Source organism: Syzygium oleosum, unplaced genomic scaffold, assembly GCF_021117445.2.
Source record: "Syzygium oleosum isolate NSW1041296 unplaced genomic scaffold, Sole_v2.1 Sole_v2.08, whole genome shotgun sequence".
NCBI classification, from domain to species: domain Eukaryota; kingdom Viridiplantae; phylum Streptophyta; class Magnoliopsida; order Myrtales; family Myrtaceae; genus Syzygium; species Syzygium oleosum.
In genome coordinates this window covers 877604-897553 of record NW_026607492.1, presented here as the reverse complement: position 1 = coordinate 897553, position 19950 = coordinate 877604, and the positions used below count along the sequence as shown (strand labels likewise).

The 19950-nt window shown below is 39.8% G+C and overlaps 2 protein-coding genes across 7 annotated transcripts; both read left to right on the top strand.

Moving 5' to 3' along the window:
* Positions 1 to 3182: 3182 nt before the first annotated feature.
* LOC115672780 (tetraketide alpha-pyrone reductase 1) lies at positions 3183 to 5658 on the top strand. Of its 2 annotated transcripts, none has more exons than XM_030594727.2 (6): positions 3183 to 3373; positions 3499 to 3672; positions 3928 to 4112; positions 4270 to 4432; positions 4545 to 4737; positions 5366 to 5658. In XM_030594727.2, exons 1-6 carry the CDS (start codon positions 3232 to 3234, stop codon positions 5520 to 5522), a joined length of 1014 nt encoding a protein of 337 aa, XP_030450587.2. In that variant the 5' UTR covers positions 3183 to 3231; the 3' UTR covers positions 5523 to 5658. The 2 variants fall into 2 exon arrangements, with proteins under 2 accessions (XP_030450587.2, XP_056169835.1); XM_056313860.1 differs by having other exon boundaries at positions 5353 to 5486.
* A 2254-nt stretch (positions 5659 to 7912) lies between these two features.
* On the top strand, positions 7913 to 19711 carry LOC115672765 (phototropin-2). Of its 5 annotated transcripts, XM_056314109.1 has the most exons (26): positions 7913 to 8117; positions 8239 to 8451; positions 8524 to 8576; positions 8860 to 9498; positions 9984 to 10166; positions 10790 to 10881; positions 10963 to 11242; positions 11603 to 11837; positions 12440 to 12510; positions 13221 to 13327; positions 13520 to 13569; positions 13678 to 13782; positions 13932 to 13991; positions 14593 to 14682; positions 14972 to 15048; positions 15258 to 15342; positions 15822 to 15902; positions 16533 to 16636; positions 17031 to 17080; positions 17584 to 17690; positions 17854 to 17976; positions 18172 to 18223; positions 18367 to 18479; positions 18754 to 18894; positions 19051 to 19169; positions 19363 to 19711. In XM_056314109.1, the coding sequence occupies exons 4-25, from the start codon at positions 8888 to 8890 to the stop codon at positions 19165 to 19167; spliced, it is 2934 nt and encodes a 977-aa protein (XP_056170084.1). In that variant the 5' UTR covers positions 7913 to 8117; positions 8239 to 8451; positions 8524 to 8576; positions 8860 to 8887; the 3' UTR covers positions 19168 to 19169; positions 19363 to 19711. The 5 variants fall into 5 exon arrangements, with proteins under 5 accessions (XP_056170084.1, XP_056170082.1, XP_056170083.1 ...); XM_056314107.1 differs by having other exon boundaries at positions 7913 to 8451; XM_056314111.1 differs by having other exon boundaries at positions 7915 to 8451; positions 11621 to 11837.
* The last annotated feature ends 239 nt before the right edge of the window (positions 19712 to 19950 follow it).

Below are 19950 nucleotides of genomic sequence, written 5' to 3'. Positions count from 1 at the left end.
TATTGGTTCGTGAATATGACTCACTCGTTTAAAGGGTCACTCACAATATGACGTGTTATTTAAACTAATCATAACAAGTTAAGAATGCTTTTTTATGAGCAATTCATCTTATTCTTTACTTCCCCGCACCCACACCATTAAGCTACTCAAATTTGCCTTAAATTGATAACACGCGTAAAAGTTTTTTCATGCATTCACTATTGGACGAATGACACGTGGTTGAATTTGGTTAAATATCTATTTTTAAGTCAGCATGACATGTCATGATGGATTAGTCGGAGGCAATGCTTGACGTATTTAAATTGGTATACGAAATCGATTTGCTGAATGATGAGTTGGGCTTCTATTGGTTAGTGAATATGACTCACTCGTTTAAATGGTCACTCACAATCTGACGCATCACTTAAACCTTTCTTAACAAGTTAAGAATGCTGTTTTTGATAAGCAATTCATCTTATGCTATACTTCCCCCCACCCACCGAAGGGGTGTTACGAATGTAGCTTCAAATTACTATCAAGCTACTCAAATTTGCCTCGAATTGATGACACATGTAAAAGTTTTTTCATGCATTCGCCATTGGATGGATGAGACGTGGATGACATCACATGGATGGATTTGGGTAAATAGCTATTTCTCAAGTCAGCACGACATGTCACGATTGATTAGTTGGGGCAATGCTTGACTTACTAAAATTGGTATACGAAATTGATTTGTTGAATGACATGTTTGGTTGCTATTGGTTTGTCAATATGACTCATTCGTTTACAGGGTCATTCACACTCTGACGCATCACTTAAATCAGTCTTAACAAGTTAATAATGCTCTTTTTGATAAGCAATTCATCTTATGCTTTACTTCCCCCACCCACTGAAGGGGTGTAACGAATGTAGCTTCAAATTTCTATCAAGCTACTCAAATTTGCCTAGAATTGATAACAAGTGTAAAAGTTTTTTCATACATTCCCTATTGGATGGATAACACGAGATTGAATTAAATTCAACACGACATGTCATGATGGATTAGTTGGGGAAATGCTAGACTTACTAAAATTGGTACAAGACATTAATTCGCTGAATTATGTGTTGGGCTGCTATTGGTTTGTGAATATGACTCACTCGTTTAAAGGGTCATCACAATATGACCATCATTTAAACCAGTCTTAACAAGTTAAGAATGCTCTTTTTGACAATCAATTCATCTTATACTTTACTTCCCCCAACCCACAAATGTATGCAGCTTCAAATTAATATCAAGCTACTCAAATTTGCCTTGAATTGATGACACGTGTAAAAGTTTTTTCAAATTTGCCTTATGAATTAAAGTTAGAACGACATGTCATGATAGATTAGTTGGGGAATGCTAGACGTACTAAAATTGGTTCACAAAATTGATTCACTGAATGATGTGTTGAATTGCTATTAGTTCATGAATATGAATGTCACTCACAGTTTTAACGCATTACTTAAAACCATACTTAATAAGTTAGCGACGTTTTTTTTTATAAACAATTTATCTTATGCTTACTTCCTCACCCACTAAAGCGGGGGTAACCAATGCAGCTTCAAATTACCATCGAGCTGCTCGAAATTTACCTTTTATTCAATAAATGAAGAATTTGTACTAGATGCATCGTGTAAGAGTATATATATATATATATATTCATTATTGAATGAATGATACGCGAATGAATTCGGTTATATAACTATTTGTAAGTGCACATATTATCTATGCAATACCGATAATGAACTTGATATTAATCCTGAATTAATGCCAGAAAAGTTTTAACTTATTGGCATGCAAGATTGCAACAATCTTTTTTGTAGTTCGTGTCTCAACGTCTTAAAATGCTCAATTAATTAGGCTCACCAACTATTCAACATACTAAAGCTATTTTCTGTATTTTGCGAAAATACGAATGCTTTTGTCATCCACTAAGACCGTTTCATAAAAATTTGTGAATAAAGTGACGCGATGAATTGTGAATGAGTGTTCACGTCAATTCAGGCATATTTCACAATTTAAAGAGTTTCTCACGTTGCTAAATATATACAAATTTTGTTTTAAAAAAAAAACGGAAGCTAACAAATCTTGCGATTCAAGTTTAACGCTAGAATGAGAAATCACTAGAGAAATCAAAGGACATCAGATGATATCATTCGGTTCAAATGTCAGTACTTATTTTACACGGAGAATTTGGTACAAAGAAATCCACTATAAATATGAAGAATACAGAGTTTACAAACGATAAGTCACTTAAGCGCTTCTCAGGACTAGATTACACTCAATACAAAATATTATATCAACAAAATTCATGAAAAACTCATTGACAGAAAACCCCAACACTCCTCTTGTTTCCCTTTTCTTGTTTGTTCAAATTGTTTGCTTTTATGTGTTAAAAAAATTAAAATCCCGTTTTTATATGTGACTTGTTGATTCAAATTGGAAAACCTACTCAATCACATGGTCAAGTTTCGGATTGGGTTTGTTTCACGGGCTCAAAATCGAAATATAATTCGGTAAATTTTGTAAATAAGTCTGTACATTTAGGCCATGGATTTGATCCATAAGAACTTTCAAGTAACCAAAAACACTCAGACGTGAAATTCAATTGACAGAACACTACTCTTTGTTGCAACTGATCATACTTTACCATATTTTTGTATATCATTCCTGAAAACTGGTAATGATCATCTAGATGACTCCGTAATCTCGACTAGCTCGGGTTCTCGACTCTTATCTCCCGTCACCATGTTTGGTTTTGCGCGGTGATCATGTTCATCTACGCTCCGCATACGATCAACGACTATTGATGATGCATGTCATGGAGCCTTAGCCAGCTCTGATATGATGCAAGGTTAATTCGAGCTGAATCAGTATTAGGTGTAGCTAACTGAGATATGAGACAAGAATCGGTTCATCACTTTCGAATGATTCACCTAAATCAAGAACAACAGCTTCATCTGGTGACAGTCTTGCTTGCAAACATCCACAGGAAACTGAATACAAACAATGATTCTCCTAAACAAACTCTAAATCTTGCTTTCTGTTTTAGAGATTTCCATTCTTTTTCTTGGGTGATTTCAGAAATATGCATAGTTCACGAGCATTTGATGACTTACCTTCTCCGAACTTGACAACTAAAGAACCCGTGAAGCGACACTGTTCTTGGTATATAACCTTTGTCGATTGACAGGCTATAGTACAACTTTAGCAGAACTTGGAAACATTGTATGCGAGTGAAAAACAAGAACATGGATTCTGATTATAAAGGGAAAGTCTGTGTTACAGGAGCTGCTGGTTATCTTGCTTCTTGGTTGATCAAGAGGCTTCTCTTATCTGGTTATCATGTCATTGGAACAGTCAGAGACCCCGGTCGGTGTACTTCCAGCGCATTGCATCATTGAATGGCCGTTGTGCAATATCATTTGCTCAATTTCCATTGAAAAAGCATCGAATTTGACTAATATGACGTTATAAATTTAATGCTTCATTGGCAGGGAATGAGAAGAAAGTGGCGCACTTGTGGACGCTGGAGGGAGCAAAAGAGAGACTCCGGCTGGTGAAGGCGGATTTAATGGAAGAGGGAAGCTTCGACGGTGCGATTATGGGATGCGAGGGCGTGTTCCACACCGCCTCCCCTGTACTGAGACCTTCTAGAGATCCAAAGGCAAGTTGCTATCACAGCTCACTTTGAGCCTGTCACCTTTTCTAGCTTCAGATCGTAGCATGCCCGAGTCATTTTCGGTCACCTCGGGAATAGGCCGAACCTTTGAATTGCGGGGTAGAAGAGTATGGAAAAACAAATTGATGAGATTTTAGTGCTAGACATAGTCTGAAACTGTCCTATGAGTTGCTATCAAGCGTCGAAAGCAGTCGGTTTGGTTGACTCGATTTCATATCATCTGCTCAATTTGCTTTACAGGCAGAGATCCTGGAACCGGCCATTGAGGGTACTTTGAATGTGCTACGCTCGTGCAAGAAAAACCCAAACCTAAGGCGTGTTGTTCTCACCTCGTCTTCTTCAACAGTGAGGGCTAGAGATGATTTCGACCCAAACGTACCATTGGACGAGTCGACTTGGAGCTCCATAGAACTTTGCGAAAGTCTCCAGGTATTGTACTGTAAAACCAGTATAGTTTTTTGGGACATTAAGCTCTCGCAGAGGTCTCGAAAACTCTCTTTCTCTCTTGATTAAATCGCGGGACAATGTGCATTATGACATTTTATCTGGCTAATATAAATGTTGCACGCTTCGTGTATTTGGGAAGATATGGTACGTTCTATCAAAAACATTAGCTGAGAAGGCAGCTTGGGAATTCTGTGACGAGAACAAGATCGACCTTGTCACAGTGCTTCCGGCATTTCTCATTGGACCCAGTTTACCACCCGTTTTGTGCTCTACTGCATCCGATGTCCTCGGATTACTTAAAGGTGGTGTCCTTCGCTGTCTAATTGATTAATCTCTAAACTAATCTGTTGACTTGCGGTTGTGATTTCATCTGTGTCATGATTAACATGAGTTTGTTCTGCCGATGCAAAGCAGGGGAAACAGAAAAATTCCAATGGCATGGGAGGATGGGATACGTCCACATCGACGACGTTGCGCGCTGCCATATTCTCGTTTACGAGGAAAGAAGCGCTTGTGGGCGCTACATTTGTAGCGCAGTCGTCATGGATAACATGGAACTGGTGTCATTCTTATCGTCGCGCTATCCATCTCTACCTGTGCCAAGAAGGTTGGTAAACCAACAACCCAACCCTGAAAGTTCAATCAATTGGTTGTTTGAATGCTGTACTTTTGATATTGGACATAGCCAAGACATTCTTGAATGTCGGCACAGCCAAGACATTCTTGAATGTCAGCACAGCAGTTGCCTCCATTGGAAGAGACATTTTAAAGTGCTCAAGGATCATTTCATTGCCTGACCACCCAATCAATCATAGAGTACCATGTGCTAAAAATTTCGATATGCGCATTCCAAAAGTAAATGTATTATTGAGTTTTGGTACTTCTTGGTTGGTTGGGCCGATAGATGACTCGAGTAACACATGAAAAGTTCTCACGGATATCGTTGGTAGGGACATTGATCCGGGTCCCAAACAAACATAGGTACACGAACCTCAGCAAAACAAGAGACACGACAAATCAAAGGGTCAAAGAATGCATAATATTATCACCATTTATCATCAATCTTGTCGGCCTGTCGTCCTCCTTTTCCTTCCTTTCTTGTAATTTAGCCCTGTTAGCTGCGAAAACTCTGATAATATGATAATGTATGACAGTTACTGACATGATTTATTGCAGAAAACAGTTTATATATGTAAATGGTTTGGTTGCTACGTTTTAGCAGTTCTTTTTAACAGGTTCGAGCCTCTGGATAGGCCATACTACGAGTACAATACGTCGAAGCTGAAGAGCTTAGGGTTCGAGTTCAAGTCGGTTGAAGAGATGTTTGATGACTGTCTTGCTTCACTTGTGGAGCAAGGCCATCTCAAACCAGTCAAGTTCAGCTCTAGTTGAGATTGTCTTTGCCCCAAAGTTGGCTAGTTCAATGTTCCTCCGTACCTCCATTGTCTTTCATCAGTTGATTATGCTGTGATACATTTTATCACACCACTCATTTCTGCAAGAAAAGGAGATCTATCTGTTTCACTCATTACTGTCTTTTAGTCTATGGCCATGTCCAAATTTGATAGTTTGAATACCTTGCCGCTAGCCGGATGGAATTACTCGAGTGCTCCAAGAATTTCGAACGCCCCTTTCTTGTCTTTAGAGTGAGCAAAAATTGGTTTAAACCATTAATCACAAACCAATGTTTTTGCAGTTAAATTTGAAGCCAGAGGATTCCTTTTCTGCTAGGAAAGCAGTTCACAACTCAAACATAACTTTTTCTTAAACCAAAATCAAACAGCAAAACCGAATCGTGTCGCTTCTCTTTTTTTTTTAAAACTATATAGTAGTTGGTCGGGCGAGGTCGGGGCTCGCCCGACCAAGGCGAGGCTCGCCCTCACCGGGCGAGGCCTCCCTCGCCAGTGGCCGGCGAGGTCGAGCTCGCCGGCCTCTAGCTTCTAGCCGGTCGCCGGACCGGCGACCAGCCCGAGGAAGGAGGGAAGACCAAAAAAAAAAAAGTGGAAAAAAAAAGAAAAAAAAGGAAAAAAAATAAAAATTCAAAAAAATATTAAAATATTATTAAAGTTGTCAACGTCGGTGCCACGTCGATGCCGGTGACCAGCCGCCGGCCAGCAGGCGTCCACGTCGGCAAATTCCGGTCAAAATTGACCAGAAAGACTAAATTGGCACAAAAATAAAAGGTTTATGACTGAATTGGCACCAATTTAAAAGGTTTAGGACTGAATTGGCACAAAAAAGGTTTATGACTAAATTGGCACCAATGCAAATGGTTTAGGACTGAATTGACACCAATGCAAATGGTTTAGGACTGAATTGGCGCTAATGCAAAAGGTTTAGGACTTTTTTGGCATTTTTCCCCAAAAATAGCAAGAAGAAACAAGGGGGGCAAAAGGGAGAGAACTGTCGGGTCCGATTAAGAAAGCCCCGAACCGCAAAAGCGATTCAGTCTAGTCTACTTCCAAATTATATCTTCAAACTATGTTGTCGCAGTTCGGTACTCGGACCAAACCAAATCAAACCACACCGTGCTCCCATCACCTTTGCTTTAAAAACACTTTGGCCATACTTGTTCTACATGAGAAATTATTTCGCCGCCCTCCCTCTTTTCCCTATGGAGAGCCCATAGGTAAAAATGACTGCCACAAGCGATGAGCCCTCCACTTCAATGGGAAGATATGCAGATAATTTAAGAAGGGCCCTCCAAATTCTTGAGTGGTCGGGCTCAAGCTTTGGATTCCCATCCCCAAGGACAACCAAATAGCCCATGCGGCTGCAACCGATGCCACGTGCTTTCTCTTGCTCTCTTATGCTTGGTGATGTCTGACTGTACTTTTACATGAAGATGAAAATCTTTCCTGAGGGACACAACACAATGGGTCAAGTATCTGTCGACCCAGACGTATCGGTTGTGTGATGCTCTGGAATTAGTCTTGGGATCTAAAGATCATTGTCGTTCATCAATGGACTCCGACGGAGGATTTCGACCTACCTTACTTTAACCACACACTGGCTGCAATTATTGTTCCTTCCGACGACCGTTTCGCTTTCTTGTCCTAGCAAGAAAAAAAGACAAAAATGTATAGCTCGTGAAATATGGGGATAAATGTCGACCAAAAAAAAAATTTATGGGGAAGAAAAGATTTCCTATAATTGCTAGGTATAATGCATACGCGTGGAAGAAAAGATTTCCTATAGCTATGTCTCGGTGATGGAGCCATTTATCTCGAAATCAATCGCTATAGACTCGAGAATACATATCCAGTCCATCCACTGGGCAAACGGTCTTGAGGGGAACACGAGACTCGTGTTTAAAACTTGGGATATATCAGATAGCTGAACTTATTAGGTGAAAGGAAATCATCAAGCAAGAAAAAGAAGTCTAACTATATCTAGGCCGAGGACTAGAATTCAATGCACGCTTCGATCATTGTCTCATTCAATTCCTAAAACTATGCACCTCTGTATCATCCCACACCACATACAAGCAGCGATGTGGGGGTGCGTAACCTAATATTGACTTTCTCCAGCCAAGTTTCTGAGGTCATGTCGTTTTAAATTTCCCTGTTCCCTCCTTCGACCACGAAATACGCGCAAGCGAAGGACGTGGAAGCTAACAGGACCGTGCGACCATGTTGCGGTCCCCAGAGTATTTACGCTTCTCTACTCATAACAGAGAGAGACACACACACACACTCGCACACGGTCTCTTCCACAAAAGGACCAAAACAATTTGTAAGTGATAGCGACATCTATCCTCAAACCATCCCATCCCATATCAGTCTTTTCTAGCCTCATAATCTCCTTCTGTGTTGGCTTCAGAACACGCTTCAAGATTTCTAATATTTCTTTTCCCCGAAAACGTGGCATCCAGGAAAACAGGAAGAAAAATGCTAAATCCACGCAGATTGGACGGATTATAAAGAATCAACGGCTTCGGCACATCCGTACACAGAAAAACATCCGAGTCAAAGGGACATAGAATGAGTACAGCATATTATTTATTTTCTTCTTTCTTCTTGTTGGGCATGAACGTACAGTTGGGGGGCTCGTATTAATCCTGAAATCTGGACGTTATCTCTTCCCGTCTGTTCCACTCTCTTTACAGCACAATCCCTAATGAAGAAATCTAGAGAACTTGCATGTTTTGGGCGTCCTTTTGAGAGATGATTTCTGACCGGAAACATTGTAGGCCAGAGACTGGAGACAGAGAGCCGGGACTTTGCAGAGATTGTCATCAACAACCAGCAAGACTTGACTGTGAACTTTGAAGAAGCTCCTGCTGCCAAATTGATGGCTCCTCCAAATTGAGCCTCGAACAGTGAGTACCACTGGCTCAGTCTCCATTTATAGATTGTACGCAGATTTTAACTGAAACTCAGTTCTTATTCAGGTTGGTTTTCGGTGGCTGAACTAGGCTTCTGTAGGTTTTGCTGGCTATTCAGTGTAATGTCCTAGTCTGCTTTTGCTTTGAAACTTCCCCATTCTCTTCTCAAATCTTGATTAACTCTTAAGGGGCTTTTCATTCGTTGCGCTAGTCACCTAAGAGCCCCAGAAACAGCTATGGATGACTAGGAAGAGGAGCCAAATAGCTAAAAATTCCAACTTTTCATGGAAAACAAGCTCAATTTCGAAGAAGAAGAAAACCCAAGTTCCAGAATCATGATTAGCAATCAGCAGCAGCTGAATTTGTGCTTCTTTCCTCAAACTCATCTCATCTTGCTTCCAGGATTTCCCGGCAAAGAAAGAGTCAGAAGATGGAGAAACCTGCTTCGGAGCCAATCGAATCGCCACCTCGCCTCGCCATCGACGAAATCGAAGAGTCCCCGAGGGTCTTCGTCAACAGGAAGCAAGCCGACAAGTGGATGGCCTTCGAAAAGCATCAGCCCCCCAATCCTCCCCAGCCGAGCTCAGACCTTAGCCCTCCGAATGCCGCGACGGCCTCCAATGGCGGGTCGGCCTCTCAGACCGGGGGAGGCCCAATCCTGACCGAGGCGTCCATCGCGGAGAGGACGGCGGAGTGGGGCCTGTACGTGACGCCGGCGGGCGGGGATGGGAGCCTCAAGGCGCCGGGCTTCACGATCAGGACGTCGGGCGACGGCGGCGGCGGCGGCGGCGGAGGCGGCGAGCGGAGCAAGAACTCGTCGGAGAGGTTGGCGTTGGATTCCACGAGGACGTCGGAGGACTCGAGCCACAGGTCGGAGGCGCTGCCGAGGGTGTCGCAGGAGCTGAAGAACGCGCTGGCGTCGCTGCAGCAGACGTTCGTGGTGTCGGACGCGACGAAGCCGGAGTGTCCGATCCTGTACGCGAGCAGCGGCTTCTTCACCATGACCGGCTACTCCTCCAAGGAGGTCATCGGGAGGAACTGGTGAGTCGAGAACCGAGGTGACCGAGTCCCCTTCTTTTTATAGTCAAGTCCGTTAAGTTAGTTAATTAGGCTGATGCAGCTGCCGACACAGTTTCGTCGCAATACGACGACAGTCGATATGATGTGATCATTTGCGAAATTTGCGGAAGAATCGAATGAATCTAACATAATTCTAAATAATGGTGAAACTCAAACCGACACGACACCTAAGTTCTGACTCGTTTCGAGGAAAAATCCGATTAAACATGCTTCGAACAATGCTGTGATTGCCGAACACGAGTACGGCATGAGTCACCACATTCTAAAACCAAATCAAAGAGCATCTGAAATGGAAGCAGAAGGCGAAGAGAGTGATCTCAGGTGTTTCGCCTTCTTGTGTAGACCACATCTGCATGCTGATTGCTGCTTTTAAGCATGAGTGGACTATTCGTGAAAGTTTCGCGACCCACTAAACATGGAAGGATCTGTGCGTTTTTTCTTTTCAGCCGATTTCTTCAAGGACCGGAGACGGACCAGAACGAAGTGGCCAAGATAAGGAGCGCCGTGAAAGCCGGGAAAAGCTACTGCGGTAGGCTTCTGAACTACAAGAAGAATGGAACTCCCTTTTGGAATCTCCTCACCCTCACCCCTATCAAAGATGACAAAGGAAACACCATCAAGTTCATCGGGTCTGTATTCTTTCCTTTTGCCTCCTCTTGTCTGTAACACACATTTTTTGTCGTGCCAGTCTTCCTTGTGCACGAGGCATGTGAATATCCAATCTAAGATGACGACAGAGATATGCAATTTTATCATGGTGTTGTATTTATCCTACTACATGTTCTTGTAGTTTCATCTTGACAATCCTACCTCATTGTTCTCATGTCGCTATAGCCTATAGGACCTTAGTGTGATCCTCAGAGAAAGATTGTCCGTATGTGTTGGAGACGTTTTCGCCTTTCAACTCTGCAACAATGCGACTTGACTCGCTGATGCAACATGACCTTCTTGCATGATTTATAAGCAAATCATGTTATGTGAAAGTAATAAGTGATTGAGAAGGAAATATTTGGAATGGTTCCATGTATGGAAATCATGGATCTAGAGCGCCAAATTGATGAATGCATCGAGTCAATATAAGAGCTTGCGTGTACTTGGTTTGGTAATTAAATAAAAGACTGTTTACGAGAGTGTGGAAAAGAATGAGATTGCGATGTTTCTTTAACTAGTTTTGTAGCATGTATCTGTTTCTGCAGACAAATCAGAATCTTTCCATGTTGCATTGTCTTCACTAATGTTCAGTTCCTTGCAGAATGCAAGTTGAGGTCAGCAAGCACACAGAGGGTGTTGTCGACAAAGCAGTGCGGCCAAACGGATTGCCTCAGTCCTTAATCCGCTATGATGGTAAGTGTTGAGTGCAACTTGACGCTGCATCCTGTTCGGACATTGATTTCACTTTTAATATTCAAATCATTCATGTGACAGCTCGTCAGAAGGAAGAGGCTTTAGATTCCATGACAGAGGTTGTCCAAACAGTGAAGCATCCACGATCTCATATTCGGTCTATTAGTAACGATGTAAAGAACGAAGTACTGGAGAGATTTAACCTCGACTCCTTCCTGCCAAAGTCCACTGATACAGAAAAACTGAGCACCCCTGGTAGAAAAACTCCTCTAGTGGATCGCACTAGTAATTGGCAGCGTACCAGTTCCGTTCAAGAAGTGGAAAAGAAATCTCGAAAATCAGGACGTATCTCCTTGGTGGGGTGAGTTTTTACATTTAAGCACTCTATGCATGCACGGGCGGTTCTCTCTTTTCCATTCAATAAACTAATGGTCACTTCAAACATGTGATCTCTTTGATACTCTCAAAATCGTTGTTGTCCTTCGATAGTCAATTAGTTGTATCCAGCAGTTGGTATTTGAGAAAACATTAGAAACCATGTATATAAACTATTACTCCATCAACCTTAGGAAAAAATGTCTTGGAACTTTGTCGGTTATTTGAAGAAAGGAAAGCAATGCTTCCAAGAAAGTGGGACACTCCTATTCTACTAATCCTTTTTTTTTCTCACAAACCTTACTTTAATCAATTGTGCAAGCCTTATAGCTAACATTTTGCTAAGAGGTTCTACTGAATTTAGGCTCAAAGGGAGGTCTCCAAGCATTGGAGGGAAGCAAGAGTTACAACAAAGTATTGAACCTGAAGTTTTGGTGACAAAAGATTTGGAAAGCAGAGACAGTTGGGACCACACCGATAGAGAGAGAGATATACGCCAAGGATTTGACCTTGCAACCACATTGGAGCGCATTGAAAAGAATTTTGTGATTACCGATCCCAGACTTCCAGATAATCCAATTGTAAGTTTAGTAGTCGTCCTTCAGGTTCTTTTGGTTCCTTATAGTGATTTATAATTATAATATTGAGAAAAAAACAATTTACTTTTACATATATAGATGTTGAACTTTCATCCATTTTCCTCTAGGAAATTTCGATGATTTTCTAGAATTTAAAATATATTGTCTTAGGTGAATTATAGATAGAGAGCATACAACAATTCATGAATTCAAAATATGGAAAAGCAACATACTCCGACAATCTGTCATAGTGATTGTTCTTATATCTTACAGTACTCTCTGTTGCAGTTAGGACTTACAAGTATTACCTGCACTCATACCAAAAACTGTATCTGAGAGATTTGGTACTGAAAATATTGCAATAACTCTAATACACACACACCTAGCTACAATGAATTCAATACCTCAACAATCATTATAAGTTTGGTGGTTACTGGTTAGAGATGTCTTACAGATCCCTGTGCTGGATAAGATATTCGTTCATGTGAAAATTAAGTAACACAGATAGATTTCGAGTTTCTATTTTGTGAATATTCTCCATCAATATGCAACTTGTGCTTTAAGCTGATGACATCTATAGACTTATTTTGGTCCTATATGTGCAGATATTTGCTTCTGACAGCTTCCTTGAATTGACTGAATATACCCGTGAGGAAATTTTGGGAAGAAATTGTAGGTGAGAATTTTCGTGCTTTGTATTAGGGTCTGTAACCATCTTTCACAATGGGTGGACCATATCCGTACTACAATTAACCCATCGTATTTGTCCTTTGCTCTAATTCAAGGGTCCAAATGTCTTTTAACCTGAAGGATCATTTAGTATTCAGATTGGTTACAATATTGCAAATGCCAATGAAAAATTTCTTTTCTGAACATAGTACACTGCTGCAAATAATAAAGATCGAAAGTGAAATGAGAAGATGTCCTAAGGATCCGAGAGAGTGCTTCTTCCATATAGTGAGTTGATTTGAAGGAGTAACTTCCAGTAACACTTCTCATGTCCTATTTCTTTCTAAGAACTCAACCATTATAGTGTAGAGGTTGATGATCTCCTTTTTTGAGTTCTTACCTTACAAGATTAGTTGCTAATATCATTGCCTGGGCACTTCAGTTCTTGAGTTGCTAGTCAACATGGAACTGCACCAGTAGAGTCTTGCAATAAAAATTTGTTATTCAGTCTCCTAAAATTAGGAAAATATGACTTTGGCAACACAATATGAATGTATACCATTGACTCTAATAATATATTCCATGAAGTTATAGTACGGATAACCCTGATATATTAAAACATTTCCTGACAGACTGCCGCTATTCTTATCCTCATAAGTAAATATTCTATCCTGAACTCTGTTAATGCTTCACTACATCTAACTTCTAAGTGTACAGGTTTCTTCAAGGTCCTGAAACAGATCAGGCAACTGTCTCCAAGATTAGAGATGCTATAAGAGAACAAAGAGAGATCACCGTTCAGTTGATCAACTATACTAAGAGTGGTGAGTAAGATGTTCTGTTGGAGCTGCTTTACAATGAGTCTGGTGGTGCATTACCTCGACCTTGATCCCCTTTGATTAAACCTACACATCATGAATATTGCCGCCATTTGAGATTATAACTCAGCTGAATACTGTACTTTCTAATTCTTTCTTTAGCATCACTCAAAAATATAACGAGTTCGCATATTGCAGGGAAGAAATTTTGGAACCTGTTTCACTTGCAACCTATGCGTGACCAGAAGGTGGCTATTTTTCCTTGCTTTGGATAATCATTGAAACAATTTATGAATCAGCTTTCTCAGCAAGAGTATTTCTTTCACTTTTCCTGAAATTTTCTTATGATCTTTTAGGGTGAGCTTCAATACTTCATTGGTGTCCAACTAGATGGAAGTGATCATGTGGAACCCCTTAGGAGCCGTCTTTCAGAAAGGACAGAGCAACAAAGTTCTAAACTGGTGAGAGCTCGCGCTGATCAATGATTCTTGTACAGAGAATCGAGAAAAATCTGGTTTAAGCCTATCTAGTATTTCCAGGCATCAGCATAGATGACATATCGGCACTAATATATCACTATGGTCAATGTGATTTATATCTGTTTTACCAGGTCAAAGCTACTGCTGAAAATGTTGATGAAGCTGTCCGTGAGCTTCCTGATGCCAATTTGGTAAGGTATTCCTTTTTTCCATGACTAGGCTTTACTTTAATACCTATGTTTTTTTTTTAATTTATTTGCCAACTCGCTTATCTGCTTGGAATCTGCTGATTTCCATCTCTCTGAAAGATACATTTAAGTCTTGTAGTTAGCTCAGTTACCTTTCAGGAAAAAATTAGCATCAAATCAAGCCTTACGCTGACATGTTCTATTCAATGTTGCTATCAAATCTATGATGAGAATTGTTTCTTTTCTCATATATGACCATGCTTATTGTTCCATTTATATTTATGTACTACCTATCTGTGCATCTATGTGCACGACTGGCAAGAAGTGTCTTAGTGCTAGAAAAATACAAAGCGGGTACCTCACAGCTTTAACACTTCTGTTGTAGAAAGCACATCAGGTTCTACTGCATACAGGGCTCACCTATTACCATATATATGATAGTATCAATTTTCAGAAGCTTAAAGTATTAACACTTACATTTTCATTTCCAGTTTTAGACTTTAGCCGTCATCTCTCATATGTCATTGGGAGATGAGAAACTGCTACTTTTCGTGCAAGTTATTTGGAATTTAGCTGATGCAATTTAAATGGTTCCATTATTTAGAGGCCAGAAGATTTGTGGGCAATTCATTCTCAACCCGTCTTTCCAAGGCCTCACAAAAGATATAGTCCTTCATGGGTAGCAATCCAAAAGGTACATGTTGTCAGTTCGCATTTTCCTGGCCAGCTGTATGCTATTATGATGCTGGTAGAAGGTTTTGTTTCAAATTATAGGATGGTTGTGTCTCTGCTTGACGTCACGTTTATGTTATAACTTTTGCCACGTGTCTGCAATATTAATAATTATTTCATTTATGTGTTTGTGTTTTTAGTACACATATCTAATGTTTTTTAGTTTGTAGGATTCTAATTTTTTCACATGTTCGCTGATTTCTTCTCATCTGTACTAATGACAATATATCTTTGTTGGATATCTGGAACAGATCACAGCACGTGGTGAAACAATCGGCCTGCGGCATTTTAAGCCCATCAGGCCTTTGGGTTGCGGTGACACTGGGAGGTATGCAGGGTTCCTATGCAAAATATAGGTTGCAGTCTGTCATATCTAGAATGTATCTAGTTACACATCCATATGAGGCTATGACATCTGTCCATTGTATTAGTGAGATCATGTATATGTATTAGGTAAATATATTTGCAAAAAGAAAAGAAATTACAGATAGCATTTTGCAATTAAAGAACTTCGCTGAGCTTGTGATTTTGCTGCAGCGTTCATTTGGTGGAACTGCAAGAAACAGGTGAACTGTTTGCTATGAAGGCCATGGAAAAATCAATGATGTTGAATCGTAACAAGGTTTGCATGCATGAAGAACTAAAATATTTAATATCGCGAGTTAATTCTTAGAATATTGTTTTATTGCTGTCCTCAAGTAGCACATGATAATTTACATTACCACAACACCTGATATCTGTGGATCATAGCTTCACTGTCAGCTCATTATGACTTGAATGACAACTTAAGAGAAAAATGTAGTAATCATTCAACAAGTTATCTGTCTTTAGCTGATGATTATCGTCATTGTAATCATCCAACTCTGATTGCTAGTTTGAATTTAAAGGTAAATTTCCAAAATACCATGCATTGAATCATTTGGAATTCATCAATCGTTCTATTTCCTCGAGTAGCATAGAGGGAACCATGGCAATTTAGGTTAATGGATGTGTGCATGACTAACAAAAGCCTGCAGACATTAACTTTAACTGATGCGTCCGTAATTCAAGAGCTTTAGTGTAAAGCTTCAAGGATGTAACTTGGTTGTTTGTTGTCTGCAGGTCCACCGAGCATGTATTGAAAGAGAAATCATTTCATTACTGGATCATCCTTTTCTTCCAACGCTATACAGTTCCTTTCAGGTCTTACATTTACTCCTTAAACTTGGCCGATTGTTGGATGTTTTTTTCATCCTTTACTCCACTATAACATCACCGGATGTGTATGATCAATAGCTGCATCTAAAAGAGAGTTATCACTGGACTTGTCTGGATGGAAATGATACAAAATCATTGCCATAAATTTCAAGAGAACTATGCACAAGAATAAATGAACGACCTGTTAAGCAAAAAACAAAAGGAGATGTTACTTTTTCTCTAATCTTTTGTTTTAAATAATGTTATCACCACAACATATACATTATCTCAGGATATAAAGTATGCATACATCATTATAGATCCGAGGATTTAGTGTACGCACCAATGGTATTAGGCGTAATATATACGAAAAATCTTTTTTGCAATTCAGGATGTTCGGTTCTCATGATTCAAAATTTCCTGCATAAATTGTGTCATGGTTTGTGTTTCAATGAGTCTTCTTCTACAATTGCAGGTAAGAACTCTTTTCCCATCAAGAATTTCATCATGAGATGTAGTTATTAGAAAGGTTTAGGAACGGAAATTTTCTAGGAAGTACAAACTTATGTATGATGTCTCTTTTGATGCATCACAAGAGTTTAATATAATCGTCTTATGATTCTGTTTCATTTCCAGACTTCAACACATGTTTGTTTAATCACGGATTTTTGCCCTGGTGGAGAATTGTTTGCTTTGCTTGACAAACAGCCAATGAAAATATTTACGGAGGACTCTGCGAGGTACTCTCGATTTTCTGTTCTTAGGCTCCAACAACTTTGCCAGCTTTAGAAGAGAGATTCCTCTTCATACTAGAAATTGTTATGGTTTCATGTTCAATTTGGTTCAGCATCCAGCAAATAATAATTATATTCATGGATTGATGCAAATCTGGGCTTTCTCCTATGTGAATAAATTGAATTATCTTAATTACTAATTTGACAGTACTTTCTTGAGTGCCGGATATATTCTTTAATGAACCAGTGCCTCCTAGTTGGTGTTCTTCATTAGTACCTTCATTGTTGGAATCTTCTGGTGGAGAACGGATGAAATCTTTCCAAGCTCTATGTTTGGGATAGTTAACCTTTGCCAGGTGCAACCTCCAGCTACTTAGTGTAAACTGTTCTTTGTTTCCAGGTTCTATGCAGCAGAGGTCCTTGTTGGTCTGGAATATCTTCATTGCTTAGGTATGTCAATATCACAAGCTAATTATTCGGCTAGAAGGGGAAGAGATATCAGGAACCAAGTGCCTGTAATATTGCATTATGCTAAGCCATGTCCTTGGTTGATATACTACAGCCAAGAGGAAAAAGTCTAGCTACTTTCATGATGTGTTTAAGCTCGTTATTTTGCTCCATATACATTTCTGCACTGTTGGGATGGGACGTCGTTAAAGATGTATTCTGCAACTGCCAATAACTTGCACAGAGAGATATTGCTGATTAATTTATTACAGCTCATGTTCATTTGGAAAAGCAAACGGAAATTCATTTTTCATTGGCTTAGACTTCATCAAACATACTCAAGGATTCAATAAAAGTTACAAATGTGGAGTCACTGAATCTTCTAGCATATCTTTCAAGTTTTTGTTGCACCAAGCTCATCAATGATGTTCTTTCTTAGTGCGCTTTCGTGAGAAAACCTTTTATTCGATCCTTTTATATCTGATGTATTGTTCTTTCTGGAGCAGGAATAGTATATCGGGACTTGAAGCCTGAGAACATTTTACTCCAGAAGGATGGGCATGTCGTATTGACTGACTTCGACTTATCCTTCTTGACATCCTGTGAACCCCAAGTAAGTTTCGTATTCCTATCAAATAGTCAACTTTTTATGAACGTAATTTGGAATTGATAAAGAGTCAAGAACTTGGGATCATAATAGGCTTGCTCAATGGTTAAATTTGAAAATGCTCGAACAAGGGACCATAAATGTGCTAACTTTCTACCATGTTCTACAGATAATACATCATCCACCTCCCAATAATAGAAGAAGATCAAGGAGTCGGCCACCACCGATATTTGTTGCCGAACCAGTATCACAATCTAATTCCTTTGTCGGAACTGAAGAGTACATTGCACCTGTACGATAGATATCCTCACCTTTTTGGTTTTGTACTTTGTTCAGATTATTGAGTAACTGCATAAGGGAGAACTTTACACACGGAAGTTATGTTAATTGTTTTCCATGCATTGTTTAATCCTCAAATTAAGGCTTCAATTATACCTAAGCATGCTTGCTCTGACATTCACAATTTGAACTCGGTTTGTCTTTGCAGGAAATTATAACCGGGGCAGGGCATAGCAGCGCTATTGATTGGTGGGCCCTTGGTAAGTACATGAGTCTTGTAGATCCTAACTTGCTGTCACTAGTCGTCTGCTCTTGTTTCGACCTCATCTTGTAATCTTCACTTGATTAATCATGACAGCACTTGCATCAGTTTCTGATTCATGTACTTGTTCCACACATTTAGGCATCCTATTGTACGAGATGCTGTACGGGCGCACACCTTTTAGAGGAAAGAACAGACAGAAGACATTTGCCAACATCTTGCACAAGGATCTAACATTCCCAAGTAGCATTCCAGTATGAACTATACCTGTACCAGACATTACATGAGAACATACTTCCTTCTGTTGATGGGTTTAGTTTTCTCAATGTCATCCGTTCTACTATTTTAACATATTATGGATTTTCATCTTTTTTGACCGAAGGATTTTCAATGAAGTTTGACTATGCTTCCTTTGGACTTTCACAGCCATATTCCACCTAAATATGTGAATTACTTGTTATGCTAGGCATTTATTTTAGCATTCTTCCTGGAGAATCTGATGAACTAAATCCTTGTTTCTCACTCCAGGTAAGTCTCGCAGGCAGGCAACTCATTTATGCGATGTTACAGAGAGACCCTGCATCCCGTCTAGGATCAAATAATGGTGCCAATGAAATCAAGCAACATCCTTTCTTCCGGGGGATCAACTGGCCTCTCATTCGCTGCATGGTACTTTTCTTTCGGCAGTGAAAACTCACCCTTTGTCCTATCTCCAGGATCTAGTCTCTCAGAAATCAGTATAAGAAAATTATAGAGGCTAAGATACATCATGAACCTACGTACGATACCTTTTGTGGCTGCTGAATTATGGTTTTTTCCCTGCAGTCCCCACCTCCACTAGAAGTGCCTCTTCAGCTAATTCGAAAGGATCCAAAAGCCAAGGATGTGCATTGGGAAGATGATGGAGTGCTCACCTCTTCTATGGAAATGGATATATTTTGAAGGTGAGTCTATTGCCATTTTTGAGTTCACAACTAAATTTATATCAACTCCAGCGAACTAGACTAGCTTATTACTGCAGTAAATGCAAACACCTGCTTTTGGGAAATGAATGCCTCCTAAACTTCTTTGACAGAATTTGTGGTAGCTCTGCTAATTAGGCTCTCTCTCACTAGTCAATTGGCGATCAATGTGCAGAAAAGTGAGTGTATCCAAACATTACCATGAGGAGGATCTCCATTGCACATGCCACAGTATCACTCTTTCATCCAAAAGACAGAGAAACAAAAGTATTGAGGTTATTAAGGTCTAGAAGCAGCAGCAGCAGCGAAAGGATCTCTGTCTCAGAATAGATAGGTTTGGATAGAATCAAATGGGTGGTCAATTGAGTTTGTATGGTGTACGGGTGCTTGCAGACAAATAAAGCTGAAAACCATTCAATTTCTTGGTAACTACGTCTGATACAGTGGTTAGGTATTATAATTCGTGTATAACGTTCCAATAAAGGCTTTTAATGACATCAATAATGTTGAGATATTTTTTATCAGTGACAAATTTGCCAAAGTGTAGCCCAACTTCATTAAAAAAGAAGCTAACATTGCCAATCAACATAAGCTGATATTTGTACCCATATAAGAGTTCTCATTGCAGGTAGAATGCCTGCCATATTTAATAGCTACATGAGACGAAACTTTAAGCAGTTTGCTTAAGAAATGCAGGACGCTTACTCTTTCATATCATGCACAAAATGCTAGAATGATACATTTGGGCAACTCGGGAATAGCA

Bases quoted from the DNA above. Each gene is read 5' to 3' on its own strand.
- LOC115672765 (XM_056314109.1), top strand. From the start codon at position 8,888: ATGGAGAAACCTGCTTCGGAGCCAATCGAATCGCCACCTCGCCTCGCC. The intron at 10,882-10,962 runs GTAAGTGTTGAG...TTCATGTGACAG, and splicing joins GTCCTTAATCCGCTATGATG to CTCGTCAGAAGGAAGAGGCT. The intron at 15,903-16,532 runs GTCTTACATTTA...TTTCATTTCCAG, and splicing joins CGCTATACAGTTCCTTTCAG to ACTTCAACACATGTTTGTTT.
- LOC115672780 (XM_030594727.2), top strand. From the start codon at position 3,232: ATGCGAGTGAAAAACAAGAACATGGATTCTGATTATAAAGGGAAAGTC. The intron at 3,374-3,498 runs GTCGGTGTACTT...CTTCATTGGCAG, and splicing joins TGGAACAGTCAGAGACCCCG to GGAATGAGAAGAAAGTGGCG. The intron at 3,673-3,927 runs GTTGCTATCACA...CTTTACAGGCAG, and splicing joins TTCTAGAGATCCAAAGGCAA to AGATCCTGGAACCGGCCATT.